General features: G+C 40.0%; 1 protein-coding gene across 4 annotated transcripts in view; it reads left to right on the forward strand.

The window, feature by feature from the left end:
- The first annotated feature begins 4,063 nt into the window (after positions 1-4,063).
- The window catches only part of micu3a (mitochondrial calcium uptake family, member 3a), a 28,556-nt gene continuing 6,171 nt past the window's right edge, over positions 4,064-26,448 (forward strand). For 2 of the 4 annotated variants that reach the window (XM_041036138.1, XM_041036137.1), the window contains exons 1-9: positions 4,064-4,334; positions 8,843-8,990; positions 10,270-10,301; positions 11,464-11,542; positions 14,902-14,949; positions 15,829-15,911; positions 17,236-17,307; positions 19,103-19,144; positions 21,914-22,009. In XM_041036138.1, coding sequence (XP_040892072.1) covers positions 4,071-4,334; positions 8,843-8,990; positions 10,270-10,301; positions 11,464-11,542; positions 14,902-14,949; positions 15,829-15,911; positions 17,236-17,307; positions 19,103-19,144; positions 21,914-22,009 — 864 coding nt within the window. In that variant the 5' untranslated portion in view covers positions 4,064-4,070. The remainder of the gene's footprint in view (positions 4,335-8,842; positions 8,991-10,269; positions 10,302-11,463; positions 11,543-14,901; positions 14,950-15,828; positions 15,912-17,235; positions 17,308-19,102; positions 19,145-21,913; positions 22,010-26,448) is intronic. The other 2 variants (XM_041036139.1, XM_041036140.1) reach the window with 2 other exon arrangements.

Genomic DNA, 26,448 nt, shown 5'->3' on the forward strand with positions numbered 1-26,448 from the left:
TCTCCTCCCTTTATGGCTCATTTCGGTTCCGCGTTTGAAACGGAGCCCCTTCATCCCTCTACTCGTCGTTCTCCTGCCTCGCCTTTGATGTTCAGTTTCAGTGCAGCGCAGGGACTTGGAGGGGAAATTAAAAACTGCTAATAAAGATTAGCCTAACATACCCCCCCCCCCCCCACTCCGCTCCCCTCCAGCTACACAACTGCTTCCGTGGAGCTCATGTAGACGCAGTGTCAAATTGCTCATGGGCACTTCAGCAGTGGGGATGCCTGCCAGTTTAAACTGTGTGAGTGTTTGTGAGAGTCGCAGTGTAGTGCGCAACTCCGCAACAACTTGTGTGTGATACAGACGTGGAGAGAAAGCGAGAGAGTGTGTGTACATGTTAAACGGCATGAAAGTGATATTACCATTACCCTAAACGCTTTACAGCCCCACGCCCCCATTTCGAAATGACTCAGGTGCGGCGGGAGAAAGAGGAAAGCCCCCATTTGCGTAATTTTCGCACTCGCTTGATGATTTATTGCCCCTGTTTTATGTAACCCAGCCGCACGTTTACAGCACCCGCACAGACACAAACACACATATACACATTCGCACTGAACGCACACCTGTGCAAACGACATCACTTGACTGTCAATCCCCTCATTGATCTTTCCACGATGCTTTGAACAGCGCAGGAGCCCATATATCCTTAATTGTGGTCTTAAAAGACGAATCAAAGACACAGAGGCTTCAAAGTGCGGGGATCTTGTAAGGGGATCAGGCAATAACAACCAGAAGAAGGGAATATACCTGTTTGAACTGCAAGCATAGAAAATACCCCGACACTTGACACTTGAAGGACTTGTGAAAAAAAAATAGTAGCTGTTAATGCACTGTGTAAATAAACGCTTTTCGCAGTGCATGTGCATCTTTTCATTGATCATAACTTTGAACATAGCCTGTTCCACTGACCATGTAATAGTCGTGGAACAACTGACCCCAGTGCACTAACTGTATATGCAGGACAACGCAAAGATCAACAGTGGATTGACTTTTAATATTACAAGATTGTTTATTCATTCCAAAGACGTCTCTCCAAATGTGAGGTGGCGGCTTGTACCATCCATGAAATATTTAATATTCCACCATTTTCATACATCCAGGTCTGAGTTTCATGGCCACGGGGCCAAACTGCAGCTTACATGGCTGATTTAGGCTGGTTTCATCCAAACCAGGGGCACAGAGGCCCATGTTCCAGCCTATATGGCATTGATTTTGGCAGCTACACAGACTCGCGCACAAACGCACGCGCACACACACAGCTGCCCCCTCCCTTGGGAGTCGCGTTGATAAATGAGTTGAAGGTGCAGAGGTGTTAGTGTGTGTGCGCGCGCGAGTGTGGTCGCCGCACAGGTCATTTTGCAGTAATGTGGATTTCTGCAGCGTGACAGGAAGACAGAGGCACGTGTGCGGTATGTATTTTCTTTTCTGGTGTTTTGTTCGTCTGTTTATGTGTTTGTTATGTAGTGGATGTTCACACTGTGTGCATGTGCGTGAGACAGACAGACTGAGAGGGCCTCTGTAAGAGTGGCGTGCGTCCTTTCCCCTCTTTCCCTCGGTTCATTAGTATTTATGACTAGCAGAAAAAAAATGAACTTTTTTTTTTTTTTTTAAAGGAGACAGGATCGATCGGAATCGCCTCCAGGCTGATCGGGTCCTGATGTATTGGATATCGACCTTGCCACAGTGAAGACGTCAACTACAACGCCACATCTCCACTTAGGCTTCAAGGTGCAAGTGAGCAGTTCCCAGGGTCACATGGTTTACTTTAAAATAAAATTTCTGTAGGTTTACACCACTGATTGTGGCAAGGGACGGACAGTGAAGTCAACCATGTAGCCACCATAGCGGTCATGGAGGAGGAGAATGAGGAGGAGGAGGAAGAGGCCCCCAGGGTTACACCCCCCACCCCGCACCCACCCACACACACACACACACACACACACACACACACACACACACACACACACACACACACATACATACGCTACACACACACAAAGAAATTACAACCTAATCGAATGCCTGGATAATGGAATAACTGAATAAGTAGCCTAGAGGTTATTAATGCAAGTGGTTTCCAAACCGAGGTCTGGGGAACTCCAGGGGTCCTTGAAAGCAGGATTCGGAAGGCTCATATCAAAATATGGATAAATTATATATAGATATATGATTTAATCATAATTTAAACTACTATGTGCCGGAAAATGCATAAGATGCACTTAGCATGCACTTAGTCTTTGTCCCCCATTGGACAAACTGTGATTAGATGAGGAATCTCTAATGAGTTTCAGCTAGGAGCTTTGTTATATATAAGTATTTCAAGTGGTTAGACTTTATGCATCAGTCAATACTGAATCCTTGTCAGAGATGTTAATGTCAGATGACAAAACTGGGTACATTCCAAATTCATTGATTTTATTTATTTATTTTACAGGTCAGCTGAAATTTTGAATTAATTATCCATTTCCATCAGTCAACCAGTTAGGAAAGATATTGTTATGATTAATCACTGTAACAGGATTATCACATTTGGGTTATGTACAGAATAGAAATCAAAGTAACAAATTAAGGGTTTAATAGCCATACTTGACCCTTTAGAGGGTTTATTTCTACCAAGAGTCATTTGATAGTCATTGTTTGATCTGTTTTCAACTTTTGGTTAAATGGAGCTTATAGGTTAGAGTGATCCACAGTGCTTCATGTGTGAACAGGTGATAGGCCCATCTATTAGACTTCTCTCCTTTATTCTCTCAGCATCAAAGTCATAAGAAAAGCCCCATCAGGTTAACATTAGTCCTACATGTAAAGACTTAAATGAAGAGTTCATCTTTGATATTTGTTTCATATCTGCTCTCCGCTGGCTGCTTTGATCCTGCACTTCCCACTGGAAATTTGACTCCACACTGACCCTGAATGAAAAGTGAAGATTGACAAATGTTGATATTGTTGGTCACTTAGAATTTCCCTCATGTAAACTGAGATGACTTTCATGTGGATTCCATTGTGAAGGCTATTGGCTTGTTGTGAACATGTTTGGGGTTATAGAGTATTAACAAATGTTGCGTTGCCGAGTTGTTTTGAATGTGATTTGCTAGATTTTGCATGTGTCACAGTGGCTTGCAGTCAGTTTGTCCCTTTCTCTTGGCAGTAGGCCTGTGCAGTGGTAGGAAGTGTATTTACATTCCGCCACCATATTTTTAGGTACTTCAAAAAGGTAGTTCTTTATTGAGTGTTTCCATTTCATATTTATTTATGCCGCCACATTTCACAAGGTAATACTGTACCACTCAACAGCCATAACACTATTATTTTGAGGATTAGCATTTCAAATGCAAAAACATGTGATAAGTTTCTAAAAAATTAAACAACCCAACAGCTGACAAAAAACAAAAACAAAACAAAACAAAAACAAACAAACAAACAAAAAACATATGAATTTGAATTTCATGTCCACCAGCGACAAAATGGAAATACCACTTACACAAAAATAAATAATATAGCTGTAATAATGTCTTACTCTGATAGTCCCTCACTCTGATATTTGAAGCACATTTTTCTGACGACAGTGTACTTCTACTTAGGTAAAACTGTAAAATGTACGACTTTTATACTTTGTTCCTATTTTGAGGTAAATGAAAGATCTGATTACTTCTTCTATTAGTGGTAGTTGCTAATAAGACAGTAAAATATGATCTCCAGTCAAAGAATTACACTTCTTGATTTTTGAAGTAATTTTAAATCGATTTTTTGTTTGTTAATTCTATGTTTTGTGTTTTATTGATTTATTGATTGATATTGTTTTATTGAAATTATGTTTGTGTGTTAAATCCTGTTCATGTAAACTGGGCTCACACAAGTTTATCTTTGACCAAATCCTCTCCCCTCTGTGCAGGACTTTGCTCTCAGCCTCAGCATCAACGGAGCGACCGCACATCTCGCGATGAAAGCGGGGAAACGCGATAGTTTTGTGCTGCCCGCAAAGTTACAATCATAGCAGCACAGCAGCAGCAGCAGCAGCGACAGCAGCGATGGCCGCTTTCCGCAGAGTGGCAACGCTGGCCGGTAAGCTTAACCTCTGGTCGGCGGCGAGAAACGAGCTCGTCGGCGGTCAGACGGCCAGTGGAGGAAGGGCACGGAGGTGTCTGGCAGTCGGTATGTGTCTTGCAACGGGAGGCGCCGTGGCTCTTTACTTCTACAACGATATGACGAGCGGCGGAGGCAGGAAGAGGATGGAGAGACACAGCATCAACGATTTACTACCGTCCATCCCGACCGTCGAAGCCAAGGAGAAGGTAGGAGGCAGACTGAAACCGGGGCTGACGCTGGTAACGACAACACGAAAGCTGCAGGGCGCGTTACTGACACGTAGCGAGTCCTTAGGTCGTTGGCAGAAAAAGTGTTGTGCTCAGTGTTGACATAGGGGCCTCGGTGTGGAGGCAGAAAAATCACAGGCTGCCGAGAGAAATGGCAGCGAGCGCTCAGTATTTTCACATTTCCTAACATGTTTCTTCCGCTAAGATTAGACTCATAGGCCCACGTCTGCTCTGTAGCCATGTCGTGGCCGGATTTTTTTTTTTTCTTTTTTTAATGTTTTCCTCTCGGGCGGATAGACTGTGTCATTCATTCCCAGCACGCCCAGTGGAAACAGTTCGCTCACTGTTTTGGCTGCGGGACGGTGATGTGCGCGCGCAGATGCATCGATGGCGCTCTCCGCTCGAGCTGGTGCTGAAACGACAACAAGTCGAGGGTGTTACTGTCAGTCAGGCAGATGTGTGCAGATGTGTTCACAATAAGTGGCAGTGGTGGAAAAAGTACTCAGGTGTTAGAAAGTAAAAGCAGAAATAGCACACAGTAGAAATACTCAGATACAAGTGAAAGTCATTCAGCATTTTACATTTTAGCAGCAAAATATAAAGAAAGTACAAAAAGTAAAAGTACTCATTTTGCATAATTATGCAGACCATTTCAGTGCAATATACAGTAGTGTGCAAGTCTTAAGCACTAAAATTAAACTGAGGATAAATTCAAAAATAATGTAATGAGTAGTTCTTATTGATATTTGGTGTGACCATCAGTTGCCCTTAAAACAGCAACAGTTTCTCCTGGGTACTCTTGCACGCAGTTTTTCAAGCGTTTTTTTCAAGCATCTTGTAGAGCTTGCCACAGTTCTTGTATGGCTTTAGGCTAACTCAGTGTCCTCTGTCTCTTCATGTAAACCCTATTTTGAATTAAATGAAAGATCTGATTTCTTCTTCTATCATTGGTAGTTGCTAATAGAATAGTAAACTATGATTTCCAGACAAATAATTACATTTTTTAATTTTAAAGTCACTTTAAATCAGTTTTATGTAACTTAATTTGATGTGTACCGTATTGAAAATTATGCCTGTTCATGTAAACTGGGCGAACTGGACCCACACAGGTTTATCTTTGACCACATTCCTCACTCAGTGAAGCATCAAGTCCTCTTCCCTGTGTGTGGGACTTTGCTCTCAGCCTCAGCATCAACAGAACGGCCGCACATCTTAAGATGAAATCAGGGCAACGTGATAGTTTTGTGCTGCCCGCAAAGTTACAATCGTAGCAGCAGCAGCAGTAACAGTGATGTTGAGATCTGGGACTCCTTGTTCTTCTTGTGGCTGAAGATGGTTCTTCATGATTCTGTTTGAGGTTGTTGTCATGTTGCAGAGTGAATCAGACTCCTCCTTGATGGGATTGTGTGTGATGGATAAGAATTCAAATATCTAAAATGCAGAGGACAATAATGTATATGATATTGTTAGAGATTGATTATTGATTAATTCATGTTTAAGCATGACTTTAATGATGCTACTAGTAAAGGTGAGACTAATGTTAACTACTTAACACACTGCGGGGGAGCTTAATCATAAAAATATCATAAATATTATGCAATCTTAATCTGAAAAGTAACAAAGGTTGTCAGATAAATGTAGTGGACTAAAAAGTACAAGATTTCCCTCTGAAATGTGGTTGAATTACTCAAAGCAACAGTACAAGTACAGAACCACACTGTACTGAGTTACTTTCCACCACTGGTTGATGCATCCAAGGATGCTTCAGACAACAACATTTTAATTCCAAGATTAAAACTTTAAAATGAGGTAGAGACATGTCCGAGTGGTTACTGTATCCTGGAAGGCCTAATTATTGACTTAGTAGTTCCTGTAGTTTATAAATAACCAATAATGTAAATTGTTGTTACTAATGTTATTTGAGAACAGACTGCACAGTAGTATTTTAATGAACCATTAAGTACTGGTGGTGCTCAGATCCTTTGAATAGCAATACCTTGAATTAAGAACATTTTGTCATTTTACTTTGATTCTTTTAGCAGCAAAGCATACTGAAAGAATCAAAGGATAAAATTACATTACTTTAGTAAATGTACTTATGTTTAGTTACCCTGGACCACTGTCAGTATCTTATGATTAGTTCCTAGTGGAGATGAAAGGATTATTTGATTAATTCATTTTTTGATGGTTGATGTTTGGTTGATGTTTGTTGGCAGCAATTTTGATAATTGATAAATAGCTTCAGAAAGTTTCAAACAAAAAGGCTAAACATTCTCTACCTCCAGAATATTTGTTTGTTTGTTCCAGTTGGTAGGACAAAATTGGACTCAGACCAGAGATGTTGCTGTTATGTGCATATGCTGTAACCATTTGGCTAAGAGGGCATGCTCCAGAAGACATGCAGTGTTGATTAAATATGTATCTGGTACACATGCTGTGTTCAACTGAGACCAGTGGTTCATCAGAGGGTCATAAATCAATCTAAAAATCATGGAATAAATGGCCACGAATAATATGAAGTATACACAGATTGTAAATGTAAGGCTGGATCTTCTAAACTGCCAGGGCTGCCTGCTGTGAAACCGGGATGTGGGAGCCTACAGGCTGCCTGACCAGGGAACATAACGTTAGACAGCCACCCAGGCTGGGACTTAACTCCAGAGGGGAAAGGGAAGAACAGCCATTTGTGGCTCAGTAAAAGAAAACCTATAAGACTTCTGAAGAATTAGGTTTAAAGTAATTGCCAGTACTCAGGGAAACATAAGTTCTGCAGGGAAACATAAGTTCTAAGAAGACAGAGATTGAAAACCATACTGTTAGGAAACAAAAGAGGGTCTGTTGAGGCTCCAGAGACTGGGATTTGGTAGAGTTGCTTGCAAGAGCTTCTGGCTCTGGAGAATAGGCCTAAAGGGGCCCAGAAGCAGTGGCAGGACGGGGTGGTGGCTTTTGGGACTGAAGCCCCGAATCTCACTTCTCAAAAGCCCTGGATCTTTTTAAGCTTTTAAAAATTATTACAACCCTGACACAATGCTCCCTATAAATTGCAAATAGCACAACAAACAAGGTGCTTACTAAAAAAGTAAGCAGTAGTATTCTCCAACATACTTTTATGTATATGGTGAAGCTTTCCTAGCCGTAGGGCGGCTAGAATGACCATGGTTTAGCATCACATAGTGTAACAGCAGAGAAAACTTCAACTTCCTCTCTGGAACTCTATCATAGCTAGCAATTAAGAAAAGGAGTTGATGAACAGTATTTGCAACTTCTGATACCTTTTAAGATTTAAGAGCTTTCTGATATCTGCAGGTGATTTTACTGTAATTTCACTGAACTGAAATAACCAAATGTGATGTCAGGAGGGAACATTGGAGGGTTACAGTTTGGACAGTGTAGATGGACTAAAGAGCTGCAGCTGTGAATACAGCGCACTGGGCTGCCTGAAGGGAAAACACCTGGAGCATCTGCTGTGCAGCCAGGAGAACAAGACTAGGCAGCAGGAACAGGTTTAGTTGTGGCTACATGACATTATAGCTACACAAGAACACAGTGTGCTGCAGTGTGAGTCATTTCAAATAACTGGCATTCAGTTAATTTTTCTTCCCAAGGGGATTACATTACTTTTTACATCATGTTGTGCAGCATAGCATGTGAACCCAGCTGCCTCTGCAGAACTTTATAAACTTCATTCATTAGCGAAAGTCAGCGCCATGGATGTCTATGCTCGTACACTTGATTACAGTGCATTCCTATGAAGCCTAACACTCATCTCCTATTCATGCCTTCAAAAGCCCCCTTGGTGAAAGCAGCATCAAAGCTTTATGAATGAATCCGTGTGCTCATTAGCATGTTAGCTGGGCTGAGAAGGAGCCTCAGTGCGCTGGGCCCTGCGGCCAAACAGGTTTAAATTTGGAAACCTCTCTGCTAATTACACAGCTTCATGCAGCACAATCTGTTGGCGTAGCAGCTCTCCAACACTGCAGCTAATCAAGTTGAAGCCCTAGCTCTTCACAGAGAGAGAGAGAGAGAGATGCTAATCAAGTAGAAAGTAGTGACAAAGTATTTGTGTGTGTGTGTGTGTGTGTGTGTGTGTGTGTGTGTGTGTGTGTGTGTGTGTTTGTGTGTGTGTGTGTGTGTGTGTGTGTGTGTGTGTGTGTGTGTGTGTGTGTGTATGTGCTCATGTGTGCCCCTGTTCTGTTATTGCACTGCGCCAGTGGTGCTGGCTCTATTTATAATCTCAGAGAGCTAAATGGAGAGAGCTGATGCCAAGAATAGATGGATCTCCTCATTATGGAAGTTCAAAAGCAGTGAAGAGGCTCATGCAGTTAAAATTCTTCTGTCTGCATGAGTGGCAGCTGGAGAAGTCGCACTTTTCGAATCACTAAATGCTATCCTCGGAATATCAGTTGCGTAATAGTAATATTGCAACAAGCAAAATGTGGTAATGTGATTGCTTTGACTCTTGCTCACAACCTTACTCATGTCTGCAGGCACGTCCCTTTGACTTCGAAGACGGAGACGTGTACATGTCGTCCCATGAGCATCGCTTCCGCATGTTCAGTTCTGTTGAGTATGAAGGGCAGCTGTACATGACTCCGCAGAACTTCATCGAGTCGGTCACCATGAGTGAACCAAGAAGTACGTATCACAGACTCACAAGTCATTTTTTACTCCTGTGTTCAAAACTGTAGACCTGAAACATAATATACTAAATATACTATGTATTTGCTCTCACTTCAAGACCTATTACATTACAGTACATTACTGTCTCTGTGTATGGATAGTATGGGGAACGTAGTTCAGTAAGGAAATGTATAAAGATTCTTAAGAAATGAAATTATTAAATCAAATGAATGAAATTCTCCATTTGCATTAATTTTAAAGTGATTTAAATTTCACATAGATATACAGTTATTTTAATTAGCTCAGCCCCTTGTTTGCCTGGCATTAACATGTGGCTTATATCTGGACTGCATCTAGATTTTTTTCTTTTGGCATCATTCATTAAATTTCTCTTTTCCTGACAGTACATTTCTGTAATTTCCATATTTATAGACCGAAATTATTTCTTCTGTAAATGTGTCTTTATGTACTTTTGATAACTCACAAAATTTGATGTGTTTTGAGTTTGTTGATCTCTATGCCTGATCTGAATTTGATTCCCCAATATAGATGTCAGTGCCAGGTGTAAAACAGACCTGTTTTTTTTCACTGAAACCAAGTTTTAAAACCCTTTAAAATCCTGGGTTTAAACAGGTCTTTGCTGTTTCTGTCAGCCTGCTGCCAGTCGTAACAGATTAGTCCTCGCCAGCCAGCCTCAAAGCAGATGGCTTTACAGCTATTGTTTAGTCTGAGGTTAATGTTAGTCAGGCACACACACACAGGCACACACAGGCACACACACACAGCCGGTTTAAAAATGTCCTCACAGGTTGAGGTTATCACAAACACCCGTCTAAAAAAGCTACCATTCCTTTCTTCAGCATGCATGTGATTGTATTGCGTGCAAACTGTGCACCTGTATGTGTGTGTTTACATCTACCGTGGCTCACTGACACACGATACAGCCGCACATACCCTCTCAGCAGCCGACATCCTCTAATGCCCCCTTTGAAGTTGAATTAGATGAACTTTGTTGTATAAAACAGAGCAAAAGTACTATGTGCTTTTACGGGGACATTCCACATACTACAAAGACAAGCATGGGGCACTTTAGACGGTACAAATGGGCCTGTGATGATGACAGTGTATATATAGCGAGTGTGTCTGTGTGTGTTGGTGTGTGTGTGTTGTGACTGTACCCAGCACATTAAGACCCATTTCTAGATCATACAGATGCTATCTGATCAAGCCCACCCAAACTCTCTTCTCCTCTTTCCCTTCTTCTTCTCTCCTCTTTTGTCTCGTTCCCTGGCAGACAAGAGGCCCTGGAGGTCCCTGACCAAACAGGTGGGAGACACACTCTTAATGCTTCTTTCTTCTGCTCCTCCATGTTGCAGGCATCTGTTGCAGGCTTTGTATACACTGCAGTTTAAGTCCAGATTTTGCCATGATTCTTTAGAAGTTTCTTTATGTAACTGTGAATGTCCAACCTTTAGCATTACAGCACGTAGTGTAGATCATTCTTTGTCAGTATATAAGTGAGGTGAAAAACAAGTGAGGCGAATGGATGATTGTATGTTACACTGGGTGCTGTGCCAGGCCTGGAATCTTCTAGCCTGCCTTAGTGGACAAACCAAGAAATGGCTTCCACCAGCATAAACACCGATTGAGAAAAAAGACAGTACTGTTGGAAGGATATCTGTCTTCAGTTTGCTGTCCACTTAAAAAAACAGTTGTGGTATTAGACTAGACAGGGCTGTCCACGTGTTTTATACAGTTGGTTCAGAAATCCAGACCTCTTTGCTTTTTCACTCTTTATTGTGTTATAATTTCAATTTAAAATGAAGCAAGTGGCTTGTTTTGACAATTAATTTTGACTATCTTAAAAAAAAGAAAAATATAAATTTAATATACAGCCATTTATTCATTCATTCATCAAAATCAGGCGCTTTGCTTCAACAAAACTGTAGCTTTGTTGTGGTTGGTGGTATTCACCATATACACGTTTGGTTTACATACATCTGAATTTAGTCTTAAAGGTACCCAGTGGAGTTTTCTTGTAAACTAACACAGTTATGTTTACATTCATTATGCATTTCCCTTCTCAGAAAACATTTGCCAAACCAATTTTTTAAATACTTAATCTGCATTTTTTTGCATACATGTTTACCATGCATGCATAATGAGAAGTGGATGTCGTACTCTAAAATGATTCCCATGCAGTTGATTCAAAATTGCTGGCCAAACACATATGCCAGAAATCTTTCTTGCTTCCAGGTTTGCAGCTTGCGCTTCTGTGTTTTTCATTTAACTGCACAGAAATAACATTTTTAGAGTAAATGACTTGTCAAGATGGATAGTTCATAGTGTGTCCTTCCCTCTCGTCCGTGGCATGCTTCCTTCTTTTTCTCTCTCTGGTTCTGTCTGTGCAAAAACTGAAATTTGAAGGTGAAGGTTTGTATTTTTGCAGCGTATCTACTTTTTTAATGTGTGTTTTTGCGTGTGTCAGGAGCTGGAGAAGATCCTGTCAGAAACTCCACCAGTATGGAGAGGATCCTCCAAGCTGTTCCGCAACCTGAGAGAGCGAGGTCGGAGAGAGTACGCACACACACACACACACACAAACAAATACACAGCGATAAAAGAAACAGGAGCAAAGGCACCTTGAGCACCTTTGCACTCATTAATACAAATGCACACACACTCAAAGACTCTTAAACACAGTTTTAATTGTTATCAGAGTAAATAGGCAGCAGTCAAATAATAACAAGGTCAGTGAATGTCAGTGGACCAGGTTTTCACCTTTATAGTTTAATTTGCTTTATAAACATACTAAATATACAAGGTCCCTTTGAATTTATGTACAGTGAGGAATACAACATGTAACTTTATTACGGCTTTATAAATTTTGCAGCTTTTCGGTACACTTGCTTACGTGTATGTGTGCCAGTGATTACCTGCCGATGTGTGACTACATAGTGCTGGTGAGCTGTGTGTGTGTGTGTGTGTGTGTGTGTGTAGAGCCACTGTAGGTGGCTCTAATCCGGGGTTGGAACCATCCTGTCCCTCTTTACAGCCAAACAACCTGCTGAAAAAAAACTAAAAATAAACCTCCCCTCTCCTTGTTGCATATGGGAACAGAACAAGTTATACAGCACCAAAGAGAGAGAGGAACTGAGAGAGAGAGAGAAGCTCCCCCTAATTAAAGCATTTGTTTCAGGAGTGTGTAACGCAGGAATCTAACAGTCTTGGAGTGAGTCCCCATAGTGATAATTACACACAGACAAGCACACACACACACACACACACTGGGATATGCTAAATATAACACACCCTGTGTGATGCATCCCCCGTCTTCCTCTATCATGATAATCTTTTACACCTTGTAACTAGTGTGTGTGACTGTGTGTTACGTTTACACTTGAGGTACCAGTATACAGGAGCCTACAGGTGCCTTCATCTGTTTTGTAAATCAGAGAGATGGAGGGAGAAAAATAAGATGCAAAAAACAGAGAGAAGATGGAAAAAGGGGATGGAAATAAGGAGAAAGGGGAGTAGAGAAAAAGACGAGGAAAAAACGAGACGTGAGGGAGTGAAATGGAAAAAGGTGAAAAGAGGAGTGGAAAGATGTAGAGAGGATGTGTAAAGGAATAGATATATACAGAAGAACAAAGTAGAAAGAGAAATGAAAAGAGGAAAAAAGAAAGTTTGTAAACCTATCCTGACTCCTCATGGTAAGAGAGACATTATTACAGTGCATGTTGTCTATTCAAATTGCTAGTGGTATATTTTCATGACCACACACATACACACACACATACAAACTTGAACTTCTATCTTTATGAGGACACTCGCTGACATAATGCATTGCCTGGCCCCTCACTCTGACCTTAACCATCACAACTAAATGCTTAACCCCAGCCCTAACCTAAACCTGATCCTTTCCAACCACAGAAAGACAAGTACCCTTACACACACTGTCAGCATTCAGCAATACCTTTTTATGTGTACTAATTTGTTTTTTTCATTTGTTCATTAGCACATTTATTCACTTCATCTTTCTTGTAATCTTGTTGCTCATCTAAATTCTTGTTGCTCGTATAAATTCTGTGAATAAGCTGTGTGTGTGTGTGTGTGTGTGTGTGTGTGTGTGTGTGTGTGTGTGTGTGTGTTGATGTCTGAACATGCTCTCCTATTCATGCCATGATGAGCAAGGACAGTTGGAATGGCTTTGGATTTCTGAGACAGAGCTGTGTGTCAGACAGGGGAATGCATAGTGCTGCCTGAACATTGTTGCCTCTGTGTGTTTGTGTGCATATGTGTGAGGTTGGTGGGCTGCACAGTATTTTAGTGTTGGTTGTCAGTTACCGACCCTCCTACCAACCTAGCAACTTATTCATGCACCCTGTGGATACTGGTGTGTTTTGATTGTTGTAATATCATTTCAGTCAGGAACAGTTACTGATATGGTTCCTGTAAAGTCCATTGTACGTGATATTGGCTAATATAAATAAATATTACTTTTGTCCTACTTGTCCTATTTTGGCATGCTATCCTATTATCAAGTTCTTTTGGCTAATGTGTTAACAAAATGCAAATCCAATGTTTGCATTTTAGCTCTTTTTTAGTCAACAAACTTGTGGGGTGCTGGTGTGAGCTGTTGGGACGATTGTCAACTGACTAATCATAAAAAAAAAAAAAAATAGCTGAAAGCTGCAGGAGATGGGTGTTGATTCTCAGTGGGATCCGATTTACCAGCAACACTTTACTATTATAAGGAATGGTAGGATTTACAGTTGATGTCTCAACTATTGTGCAGTGGATCCTTAATTTTTTTTAAACCCTCTAAACAGCTGAAAAGTACAGAAAGGATAAACCAAAGTACGTATGAGGATACAGTGATCGTTTGATTTCCGTTCTTCAGTCACCTCTGGTCATAAATCATGCTTAAGTGATTTCTTGCCAAATACTCCTCATGTAATTAAGCAGAGAATAGGCTGGCATAAAATGTTAAAATTCATAGACAGATAATATGACTAAGTGGTACAAGTAAATAAATATTTAGATAAAAAGATACATATATGAAAGCATTTACTATGGTATCAAATTCTCTTGAATGGGCAGAGCATGTTCTCAAGACAAACAAAATCATAAATCACCAGTCTAACAGTATTATTTTTGTTCATGCTGATAATTGTTTCCCTCATGAGATCAAAGTTAACCGACCTCTTTATTCAGTAGTATATCACTGAAAGTATGAGAGTGTAAACATGCAGGATGTGTTGTAGAAACCTGAGTAGTTTCAGAGTGTATCTTCTGGTCTTTGCACAGCTCAGAAAACACAGAGAAAAGAGAATTCAGTTCCAAACCAGCTCCTCTACACAAAGCAATCAAGCATCAGGAAAACACAAGGCTCACACTGCTTGTAGCTAGTGTCATGTTCACCTACACACACACACACACACACACACACACAAACACACACATGGGAAAGCAGTCTCCCGTAACACTCAAGCGAGTCACCCTGAACTATCTGAACCATCAGACAGAAAGCGAAAAAGAGGGAGAGAGAGGGAGATAGAGATGAGATAGAGCTATAGAGATTCCTAAATGGGCCTGAGGCAAGAAAGGATCACCTCCTAAAACATTTTTCACTTGCTTATCCAAACACGGACACACACACCCCTACCAGTCAGTGTCTTTACTTTAGACACTCACAGGGTGTAGAAAAAGAAACGGTGTGTGGCCAAATGGCTGTTCACAGCTCAGCTTTGAGTAGGTACATTTAAAGATGCTATCTTCATGAAAGGAAGGATTATGTGTTTTAGTGTGTGTATGTGTGTCAGGAGGCTCGTGGTCTTTGAACATCTGTAAACATTGTGTGTGTGTGTGCGTGTGTTGAATGTGACCTTTTCTTTAACTCTCTCTGTCTTGGTCTCATTACCAGGCATCATCTCGTACACAGAGTACCTGTTCCTGCTCTGCATCCTGACAAGTGAGTCGGTTCAGTCTCACTACACATCTTCCTTTCACTTAACCTCATCTTCCTCTCTCTTATTCTGTCTTTCTCTCACTTTCAGCAGTATGCTTTTCTCAATTTGAGAGAACAAAGTTAGCTCTGGTACATGATATGAACTATACTCAGGCCCACCCAGAACTTAACAAGGTACAATTATGACACAGATCTGGTGGTTTTTCCCTTCCCCTTGGGGTAAGACAGAAATTAAGAGAGACACAGAGAAAAAAGAAAAAGAAAAAAGCTCTATTTATAACCTTTCAAAACTTAAATGTAAGCAGGAATGTGAGGCTTGTTACTAAAATAAAAAACAAAAAAAAAACTTCTCCACTCATTGTGCACTTATCAGGCAAGAAAAGTATTTTTCTAATTACTCTCTGAGTAGAATAATTTACTGCATGATATATTAAAATATTGGCCCATTACATCTTCAGACATATTGACAGCGTGTTCTTCCTCCCCTCAAAATAAGGAATTAAAGTCTTTTTCCCCTCTGTAAATGAAAATTACAGACGTAATTCACAGGTTTTTGCATCTGCTGTAGCTCACTATGCATCCACATAAAATGAGGATGCATACTATTATTATTGCTGTCTGATCAATTTAATTAATTTTAATTTAAATTCAGAGGGGAAAATAAAGAAAACTATCTTAAAGTTACTGTACGACCAATTTCAAGTGGTATAGAAACGCCCAAAAGTTAATTGTCGAGCTCACAGTCCATATACTGTAGGTTTATCTCCCTCCTGTCTGTCCTATATGCCACTTCTTCCCATGCTATTTCTGGATTTAAAATTGCCTTTAACACACGCACACATGCACACAATCACCCTATGTGCTCTCCTCTCTGTTCTCTAGAGCCCCATGCTGGCTTTAAGATTGCTTTCAATATGTTTGATGCAGACGGCAACCAGATGGTGGACAAGAGGGAGTTCTTGGTGGTGAGTCGCTGATACTGAGAGAAAATCCATCCTCGGCTGAATTTACATGTTAATATTCACCTCACTTTGTACTCCTGTTACAACAGAGAAGTATTGTTCAGGTTTTAATTATACCGATAATCATCAGAACTGATATCAGTGCTTATAGAGAGATGTATAATAAAAGCTTTCCTCTGGAAAATTACATTCATGTGAGTTTTTAGGTGAAACATACACTTCAGACACTGTTGTTGTACTTTGACATGGGTGGATTCACCATCATCACCATTGTCTCAGGTTTAGCACAGGAACACCTTTAAAATTTGGAAATATGAGAGGTAGTTATTGTTGTACTTAGCTATGCATGTAAATGCGTTACCTTCCAGCAAACATTTGACACTAAATATGATACAAGATAAAATTTTCGGTCAGTTTACTCTCTCTGGAACACTTGCACATTCCTCCTCTCTCTCTTCTGACTTGTTATGTAGTCAGTCACATAATAGTAATGTTACAAGTTGCTGTCTCTTGTCTTAATTCGACCTATAACTAATAAAAATGCTGGTTTTTGAATTCAGTATTGAAACTGTAATAGCACCTCTCTTGGAAGGGGACAGACAGATTTTCATTCAAAAACACTGCTGCAGGAGGGAAGTGATCAGAATCTCTGTGGTGGCTGGTGGGAGTGGGATGGTGCATCAGCGGGAGAGGGTGGTAGTGGTGGAAAGTCCTGTGGGAGCGGACAGGTGTGGCAACAAAAAAGAATTCCCACATTGAGGGTTCGGCAACAGGCTCAGATTTTTTTGCTGCCTTGAATTTAGACTTTGCTCACAAGTGACATCTATAGTCAAATGAAGTGAATATTTAACGTAAAGAAACAGCAAATGAACAACATCAGACAAACATCAGTTGTTGTTTGTTGTGATCACACCCCTTAAAATGTTCTTGTCCAGTAGAAATCAACAATGACAAATTTTTAAGTGTATAAAATGTAAAAGCTGTGGCTGAACTTTGCTGGGCCATTGCACTGAAAGTGAAATAAAAATCAATGACCACCTACTCGCCCTGATACTGATGGCTGTGCAGCTGCAGTTTCCTGCTGTATGTGATTCAGCATTGATTTATCCTTTAATATCTGTGAACATAAGTCACTTTCAAAGCCAACAGTCTCTTAGTCATCCTGTCAAAAGACCAGTGCTTGCATCACATCAGAGACCAGCCCGAACGAGTGATTGACCTTGTGAACTCAGTGACTTTTTGTACAAATGGACATTTAAGCTTCAAACTGAGCTAAAGATTCAGCTTTGAATCATCAGTGAGATCCTGATTTATTCTCTCGTTACAGCTTCAGGAGATCTTCAGGAAGAAAAATGAGAAGAAAGGGAGGAAAGGAGATGCTGAAAAGTCAGCGCAGTTGGTAAGAAAGTTGGGATCACTGAATGAGTGTGCGTATGTGTGTGTGTGTGTGTGTGTTTTTGTATGTGTGAGGATGGATACATTTGGATGTAAAATTCAATTCTTATGCTAATTATCCTCAATGCTATCAACAGTGAAATGACAGTGGATTGTAAGTACTGTATATATGGACATGGACTTCAGTAAATGCTGCTATAATCAGTGGAGTAAACCTGAAATGCAAATATTCAAAAGGTCCTGGTTTTGTTGGATTTGAAATAGCAGTGAAAAGTAAACCTTACTGTAAAGTAACTTGCCTCTTAAAATGACATTTTAATATGTCCATGAATATAATGTGGCACAACACCTCTTGCTTCACCTCTTTAAGGTTGCCGGTTGGGGTGAGGTTGAGTGCTGTGTCAAACTGTACATGTGGATGTATTAAAAATGACACGTCATCATCCAAGTTAATTGTCATCTGTATTTGAGCAGAAATTAGAGTTAGCTAAACCCTTCACGTAACCATGTTTGATTGCATGCTGCCTTATAGAAACTGTTTTTGACAGTGTGGTATCTCCTCTGTTTTTGTTAGTTATCCCTACTGTGTACTTGTTATATTGGATACACTCGCAAAAAAAATGTGTCTTTCTCAGCACAACTGTGATTAATATTTAGGAACAACACTGTCCACCTTGCTTTACTACATTGCATGTTTCCATCAGTGGTTTTGTTATTATAACTGCAGACTGGGTGTCTAGGCTCCGCTGGTTGGCTTCCATGTGTAGACACTTGTGTGTCACAGGATACCACATAAATCACATATATCAATGATGTTATAGTTACAGCGATATACATGATAAAATTAAAAATGAAAATAACTTATAGATATGAAAATAAAAATGATGGAACCAGTTGCTCATCCACTGTTACTTCAGGCTCCATGTATTGTCAGATGCTCCATGTTCTGCTCAGTCCTCTCTTACAGCTGCGATGAAACAAAGGCGATGTTTCATTATTTCTGATTTTAGGTGTCATGTCTATGTTTAAACACAGAGAAAACCCCATAAATTGTAAGTTGTCTTTCTTCAAATTTGATAACTTTTCTTAATGTTGGGGTCACTCTGGGACAAGTCAGCAAAATTCAAGTTTAAAATAAGACAATTTATGTGGTTTTCTCTTTGTTTAAATATAGTGGGTCATTTTTGACCCTTAACACAAAATGGTTTTTGGCTCAGATGCTTGTCAGCCTTTTGGCAGGTAACAGGTCAAACTGTTCATAGAATAGTGCCATCCTAATTACTAGCTAAAAGACAATGTACACCATCTAAAGTAATACCTCCCTTAAATATGGGCTCAAAACCTAATTATTAGTGTGCAATGATACACTGTCTACATTAGCTGTTCTAAGCATTTCTTGTATTTTACTTCACAGGATTATATGTAACTTTAACAGTAAATCAGAAGTAAAGAAAGTATCATGACCAGTCATAGCCACCACAACTAAGGAGACCGAAAGGAAAACCACAGAAACCTAAGGAAAAAAACGGTTACAGTGTACGCCACACACATAGTTTGACAACCATCTCTGGGAAGTGCAGTGCAGTGTTGTGATTCAGAGTGTGTGTTGTTCTAAAATGTAATCATAGACGTGTTGAAAATGACACATCCCTCTGCGGAGTGTATCCACAGCCTCTTTCCTTGCATGTACTAACATGTCTTTTACCTTCTCTCCTCCTCCTCTGTCCTCCTCCCTCCTCTCTGACTGCATGCTCTGTCCTCCTTTTTCTCTTCCTCATGTCTCTCTCTCTGTGTGTTAGAGTATGCAGCTGTATGGATATCAGGTTGCCCCCATGAACAGCGTATGTATCTAAAACCATAACCCCTTAGTCTCCTTTCTGCTTTTCTTTAGATGTTAAAGAAATGGATGAAGGGGTGAACAGAAATAGGTGTTTCTGTCAGCTGGGCTCACTGCAAGCTACATTTCATTTGAAAGGCAAAGGCAGTATACTTGACAGTTTTATCAATGAAACTGTGATGGGGAACTTTAACATGGGTGTGACAGCAGCAGTCATGGTGGACAGATACTTTGTGAACAGTATGTTCTCCAGCCTCTTCTGAACTCTGTGTTTGATTCATTAAAAATACATCATCAGTTTTTGGTAAAGATTTTTACCCCTATTTTTATAGTAAAAATTCTCAATTGACTCTACTTAGTATGTATGTGTATCTCAATACTGGGACTTACAATTAAAGGATCAGTTCAACATTTTTTAAGTACCCTTATGTGCTTTCTTGCTAAGAGTTGAAAAATCGATAATTCTCTCATATCTGTCCATTATATATGAAGCCACAGTTAGCTTAGCCTAGCATAAACACTGGAAACAGGTGGAAATAGCTCACCTGACTCTGTCAGGCTTGCTGGAAGTGAACAAAATCCGCCTACAGACACCTCTGAAGCTCACTAATTAACCCACTGTCAACAAAATATTGAAACACATTGTGGTTTTATGGACAGCTTTGTACCAGACTAATTCTTGGACGGTGTGCAGTGACTTTGTGGAGTCTCCACTGGCTGTGAGGCTCGCTGTTTCCACCAAATAATGAATGATTATTAGGCATATAATATGTTAATATAACAGGCGAGTTTCATTGCACCCAAATTTTTCAAATAGTGAATCTTATGATCTAATGCCAGTTGGTGGGAATTTGGCTATTAAAGTCAAATTTACCTTGATTTTTTAAAATTCAGGCTTTTTTCCTGGGGACTACACTGGGATACCTGCAAGACTGTTTAATACCCCTGTTACCCACATTTGTGTCCTGCGGGTATCCCAGACCTGGTCTTTGAAAAAGCCTTAACCCTGACCCAGTCCTGATCCTCTGTTGCCAGTAAAATGTACTCATAGGCTTCTTGAAAGGATGAATGGATTGAAAGAGAGAAAGGAATAGAGAAAGATTCAAGACAGGATGTCCATCTGTCAGGTAGACTGATCTGTGATTGATCGAGGGACGATGGCACAGGGTGGGATGAATGGAGAGAGGGATGGCAGAAAAGGAGTAATAGATTTAAGGGGTCAGGAGACATGTACTCTTACAAAAAGAGAGTGATTTGATTTAGAATGACTTGAGACACTCTAAAGCTCTAAACACAATCAGACACTGTCCATTATAGACAATTTTAGGACCCCTGCTGTTTGTTTGGGGCAGTTTGTGTTCCTGCTGTGTGGTTTTGGGGTTGTTAGTACAAAGAGTGAAAGGAGAATTTTATAAGGACTTAGGATATAATTTTATTTATAAGGAGGTCTTGGCTACAGACAGAAAGTTGTTTCTAGTGTCTGAGCACATTCACATTTCCGTTCTAAACAAAGCCAATAGGTTATGTTTGTCTATTTGTGAGAGGATTTGGGATGTTCAGATGTCTGCTATGTGCAGAAAATATCAATCTTAGGTCCTTTTTTGTCCCTGATTTTGCCTGGACATACAAAGATGACCACCGTAGAAGTTTTTAATGGAGATGGAGAACAATGTGGAAAAAACATCACGAGGACAAAAACTGTCCACTAACTGTAGATCAGCCACTAGTCTCTATTTGGACTGTGAGCTTTCCTTATCTCTATCTCTGTCTTACACACACACACACACACACACACACACACACAGACACTCCCTGTCCTGTCAGTGTTTTGATGGATAGCTGCATTGTCACTGTGAAGTTAAGAGCGGTGCAGGGTCATGTTAAAATGGCTGCTGCTGCCTTCTCCCTGGAGAGAAAGACGAGGTGGGTGGTCAGGAGCTCAGCACTGTGGTTGGCCAGCTTTTTTGTCATGGCAGGGAAAGCAATGTGTTTAATATCATAGGTTTAATAGAGGAAAACCTTCTTTAGGATGGAAGAACTGTGTATGTGCTTCAGAGATCCATTAGATATGCTAAATTTTTATTCAAATTTTTTGCTTGTGTTTGTTGCTGACTCAGCACAAAGGCTAAGTAATGAAGCTAGCTTTAGTGCCTTAAAGCAGAGCCTTCATCAATAATCCTTATGTTAAACAGTGCCACTAGAGAGCACTAAATAATGTATTTTGCTTGGACATGTAGAAAATGAGTTTTTGTGTATAATCTGACCCTTCCTCCACCCATCACTGTGCTTTTTGAACATGTTTTTTATGTTTGCTGTGTGCTACAGTGAATGGAGTAAAATCACAATTTTAATCAAACATTGCAAATGGATATTAGTACTGCAATTTGTTTTGCTGACAAAACACAAATTTCAAACATTTTAGCTTTATTTATCTTTTCCCCAGTTGGATCATCCAGTTTCATCAATTTGTTCTGCCTTGCTTGTCTTAGCAGACTGGTAGGGTGGGTGGGGTTTCTCACATTTGGTAAATCGATGGGGGCCAGATGTTATTAGAATTATTAGAAAGAAATATTTTTATTTGAGTACTGCTGTATGTGACACTGCTCATAAATATGCCATATATGTTTGTACTTTAAATTAAGATCGATTTAAAAAAATATATACTTATATATAGTAAGACCTGATAGAGTGAATAGAAGAAGCTGGAGTTTACTTCCTCAAGTGGTGGAATTGGAGGTGAACTGACCCTGGCCCTGCTTGACCGCTCCTACAGGTGCTAAAAAAAGACAGTCAGGAGTTTGTGGCGCGGAGTTACTGGGACGTTCTGAGGCGAGGTGCCAGTCAAGTCCTCTTTTCTGACCTTGCAGAGGTACACAGACCCAACTGTCCTCTGTCCCTTTATCCCTCCATTCTTCATCCTTCACTCTTCCACTTTCAGTTCCTCTAGTTAATGTACATCCTCCAACTATCTCAGTAGGCTCAGAGTAATATAGCTGCATCAAGCTTGGCCAGAATAAGAGCAGAAATGTTACAAAATAAAACAAAACCTACAAAATAAAAGCTTTACTTGACACTTGAGCATGGAAGGCCTTAATCTCCGACTTTTGGAGCAATTATGACTAATCATACCTCATGAATCAAAAATGTTTGTCAATATGGGCATATTGTAGAAAAAAATTGTCAATCCTAACTCTTTCATTCTGGTTTGGCTTGATACTGATGCTGTATGTAGACTCACCTGTCATCTTTTTTTCCCTAAATGTTCATTCAGATATACCTGCTAATCTTTCCCAGCATCCTTCTTTTTATCCCACCTCATTCTGTTCTGCACCAGTCCCTTACCACATCAGTTTAGACTGCTTACAACTTCTCAGCAGAGTGTGGAAACTGTAGTCAGTCCATTCCTTTTTCCCATGTGAAATCATTTCTGTTTGATTAAGCTCTAAAATAGTTCCTTGTATTAAGCACAATATGCTCATCACACTGATCTTTTCTTATATCGAGAGAAATTTGTGGGAAAATCATGCTTTCTTCAATTGACTGACTTTATAGATTTGCATGGGATAATAATCTGAGCTCCCCCCAAAACATTTCCATCCAACCATCCTAACATGACTGTGTCAGTCATTCATTCCTGATGAACAAATATAACAAGATTGTTTTTCTTTATATTTGTTCTTATTCATTATAAATATTTTGACAGAAATGTACCTTTTTCTTTGGTGTAGTGTACTGACTGGTGTGACAGTATTGATCCATTAATGCCAGTTAGCTTCTGTCATTTTCTTCAGTCTGCTTTTGTATGTGTATCTGTGCCTTGTTATCTGTGGCGTGTTGTGGCTAGTGTTGTAGCTTTGGTGTCAGATCATTCTGTTTACTCCACAACATGTTTAATGACAGTGGTATATAATAATGATAAGAAGGCTGACTGCAGAGCACATACAAAAACCCTGATCATCATAGCACCACATACTGAATCACAAAGAATATATGACTAATATATATGACTAATTTTGAGTACAGCAGTCTGTTGCTTTGATACTTTGAATAACAAATGTGCATATGTTTAAAAGAAAAAATGTAATGTATCACTGACTTGAACAATTTGGGCCAGTTGGTGACCTGGACTGCAGATGGCTAGCAGGTTATTGATACCTACAATCAACACTCAAGCGCTACTACTTAGAAGAGTAGGCATCTTAAATGTTATTAATTAGACAGTCAAGTGATTGTGAACAGAATTAATAGAAAAACAAGACTACAAGTCTACAGACATGCTAGCAGCTCTGTGAGGTTGTGTGTAGGCAAGGTGGAGCTTTACGCTAAAGGCTAACATCAGCATACTAATGTGCTCACAATAACAATACTAACAGGCTGATGTTTATCAGATATAATGTTTACTATGTTCACCATCTTAGTTTAGCGTGTTTGCATGCTAACATTTACTAATTAACACTAAACACAGAGTACAGCTGAGCCTGATGGGAATGTCATTATTGCAAGAATTTAGCCATAAAACAAAGCACTGGACAACAACAACTGAAAATTTCAACTCACGATGGCACTACATGTAAAGTAAGGGGATCACCAAAGTTATTACATTTCGTCACGTAGGGATTATGAATGTCTTTACCAAATTTCATAGCTATCCAAGACATTTCCTTAAAAACACAAAAATATCAGCCTCATGGTGACGCAAAAGGAAAGGTCAGGCAATCACCAAAGTCTAGGATTCTTCCTGTGGGGATCACAACAAAATCTATAAAGTTTCATTTCAGTCCATCAAATTATTCTTTCGATATCTCAGTCTGGAGCAAAGTGGTAGACTGACCCACGAATGGACAGACATTGCAATCCCTGGGGCCCCCCTGCAAGCACGGCCAACATAGCTGTTAAAAACGAACAGACAGCACAGGACAGGGTTAAAATGCTCGCTATCTGCAAACTCTCATGTTTTTGCAATTTATGCCTCACAGAAAACAGTCACAGTTATTTTTACCTTTTTATTGGCTTGTTTGTATGCAACTCAAAATTGTCTTTCTGATATGTTTAACACAAGGTGAAGTTTCTGGTAATGATTAATAACAGCTAACGCAGCGCTAGCAGGCTAGCTGACTAATGACAGACTGTGTGCTGTGGTGGCAGCGGAAGCTGAGGTGGAGATAATGACAGTGGAATGTAATGGGGCTGACCTTGTATTTACACCGAGCAGCCTTTCATCTGCTGGGATGTCAGACGGACAGAGTGGACTAATCAGACAGAGGGGCAGTCAGGGGTGAGAAAAATAAAAGGAAGAAAAACAGGGACATTGAAAGTGTGAGGGATTACAAAATGCATGAAATTAAGTAAGTTAAACAAAAACCAAAAAAAAAAAGTGAGACTCTGTTGACAACAGAGGCAAAATAATATAAAATAAAGATAAATAAAACACTGGAATTGTAACATCGATAAGAGCACTTGATCACCAGAGTAGAAAACCTCAGGGTAAAGAGAAAAAAAAGCAAGAGATAAAATCAGAGAGACAACAAACAGGTGAGAGAGGCCCAAAGAAGATGACACAGGTCAGCAGGGAGAACAAATGTTCAGGAACAAAGTGGGTGGGGAGAAAAGAGGTTTGGGAAGCACATTTAGGGGAAAAGAAAGAAGCAGGTTGTATTTAAAGAAAGATGTGTTTACTCAACAGATTAGTCACCATTATACCTCTTTGCTTTTGTCTGGAGAAGGAGGGACTGACTGACAGGCAGAGAAGGAGGGAGGGAAGGAGTGAGCGAATCACCTCTGTGTTTGTCAGGTGAAGCAGGTACTGACGGGTAGTATGAGGAGAAAGGAAATCAGAGTAATCAGATCAGGGGCAAGGTGAGAGGGGAAAGAAGTGATAAGATAGGGAAAGAAAAAGAAAGAGAGAAGGTGGGCGATAAAGATAGGAGGGAGGTGCAGGGAGAAAGAAGAACAGGTCATGGGAAGGGAAAGGAGGGTGAGCTGTTTTTTTTTTTTTTTTTTGGCCGTGGAAGGCGGGACTGACTGACTTGTCTGACTGACTTGACTAAAGACCGACAATGAGCTCTTCCTCCGACGTATTACTCACAGATACAGAGGATGAGGAAGACCGTTTAGTGTTTACATCAGTAATTACTGTTTTTCCCTTTGACTTTGTGATCAAAGTCTGTTGAAGCTCAAACACACACACACGTACATGGACAAATAGACACATGCATACACCAGGTGTTGGCTCGTGCCTTGTGGGAGTGGTAACCATTACATCTTTATGGGGGTGATGAGCTCACACCGGTGCTACCACACTTCCAGGAATGATAAGCTTGTTATGATCAGTTTGGCATTACATCTTACCAAAGTTAGACTGATATGGATTCTTGAAGGACCAATACTGATACCAGTATTGAACTAAAGGAACTAAAGGGGAGAAAAAGCACTGAAACTGCACTGACAAAGGCGTGTGAGTGAAATTCTGCAGCAGCACTATCAGAGGTGTTCTCTGGTTAATTAAAAATAACTATTTATTTGCTACTGACTGACTGAAGTACAAACCACCAGTGTCAAGAAGTTGGCAGACGCCTGTATAATAATGATATAATAGATAGGTTAGTACTTGCATTAATTATATAATGATTATTTAAGCTGCACTAATAAGTGTTTTTTATATTAAGAATGGATCAAATGAGCATGTGTAATATGAAAGGTGTTCCCTTCATTGTTTTTGTTTAATGGCCCACCATTTTGTTTACTGTTTTGGTCTCATCAGCCTTCTTTCCAGTTGCTGCAGGAGACCAAAACAGAGCTAAAATATTGTGACTATTGTGAGTGTTGCGACCGAATATTTAGAATTTTGGACTTACATTACATTTTGGACCAGAAACATAACTCCAAATGTATGATAACACGCTCACTAAACCAACGCAATAAGGTAGAAAAATGTCAATGTTGGATTTAATAGTCACTTTTGACATTATTTCAGTTTGCTCGGTTGAGTTAAAATGACCCGAGAAAAACACCAAAACAGACAGTTTTAGAAAAGGAAAAAACTAAAGGGAAATTCACATAGGAGGCAAAAGAGGCAAAGACACAACACCTGGATACTGTCTAGAATTCATGAACAGCTCATGTGTCATAAAGGCATAAGTTATGAGTCAGTTAAAAGATAAAAGAGCAAAAAGTGTTTTGTCCTGTTTGTCCATAATCTGAGGCTTAATTAAAAGACCCTCAAGTAAGTGAGACACAGAAAACAAGACACTGAAATGATAAGTCTGTAACTGTTTCAGTTTGCCTGTGTTTATATGAAGGAAATCTTCG

Source organism: Toxotes jaculatrix, chromosome 4 (genome assembly GCF_017976425.1).
Source record: "Toxotes jaculatrix isolate fToxJac2 chromosome 4, fToxJac2.pri, whole genome shotgun sequence".
Lineage (NCBI taxonomy): Eukaryota > Metazoa > Chordata > Actinopteri > Toxotidae > Toxotes > Toxotes jaculatrix.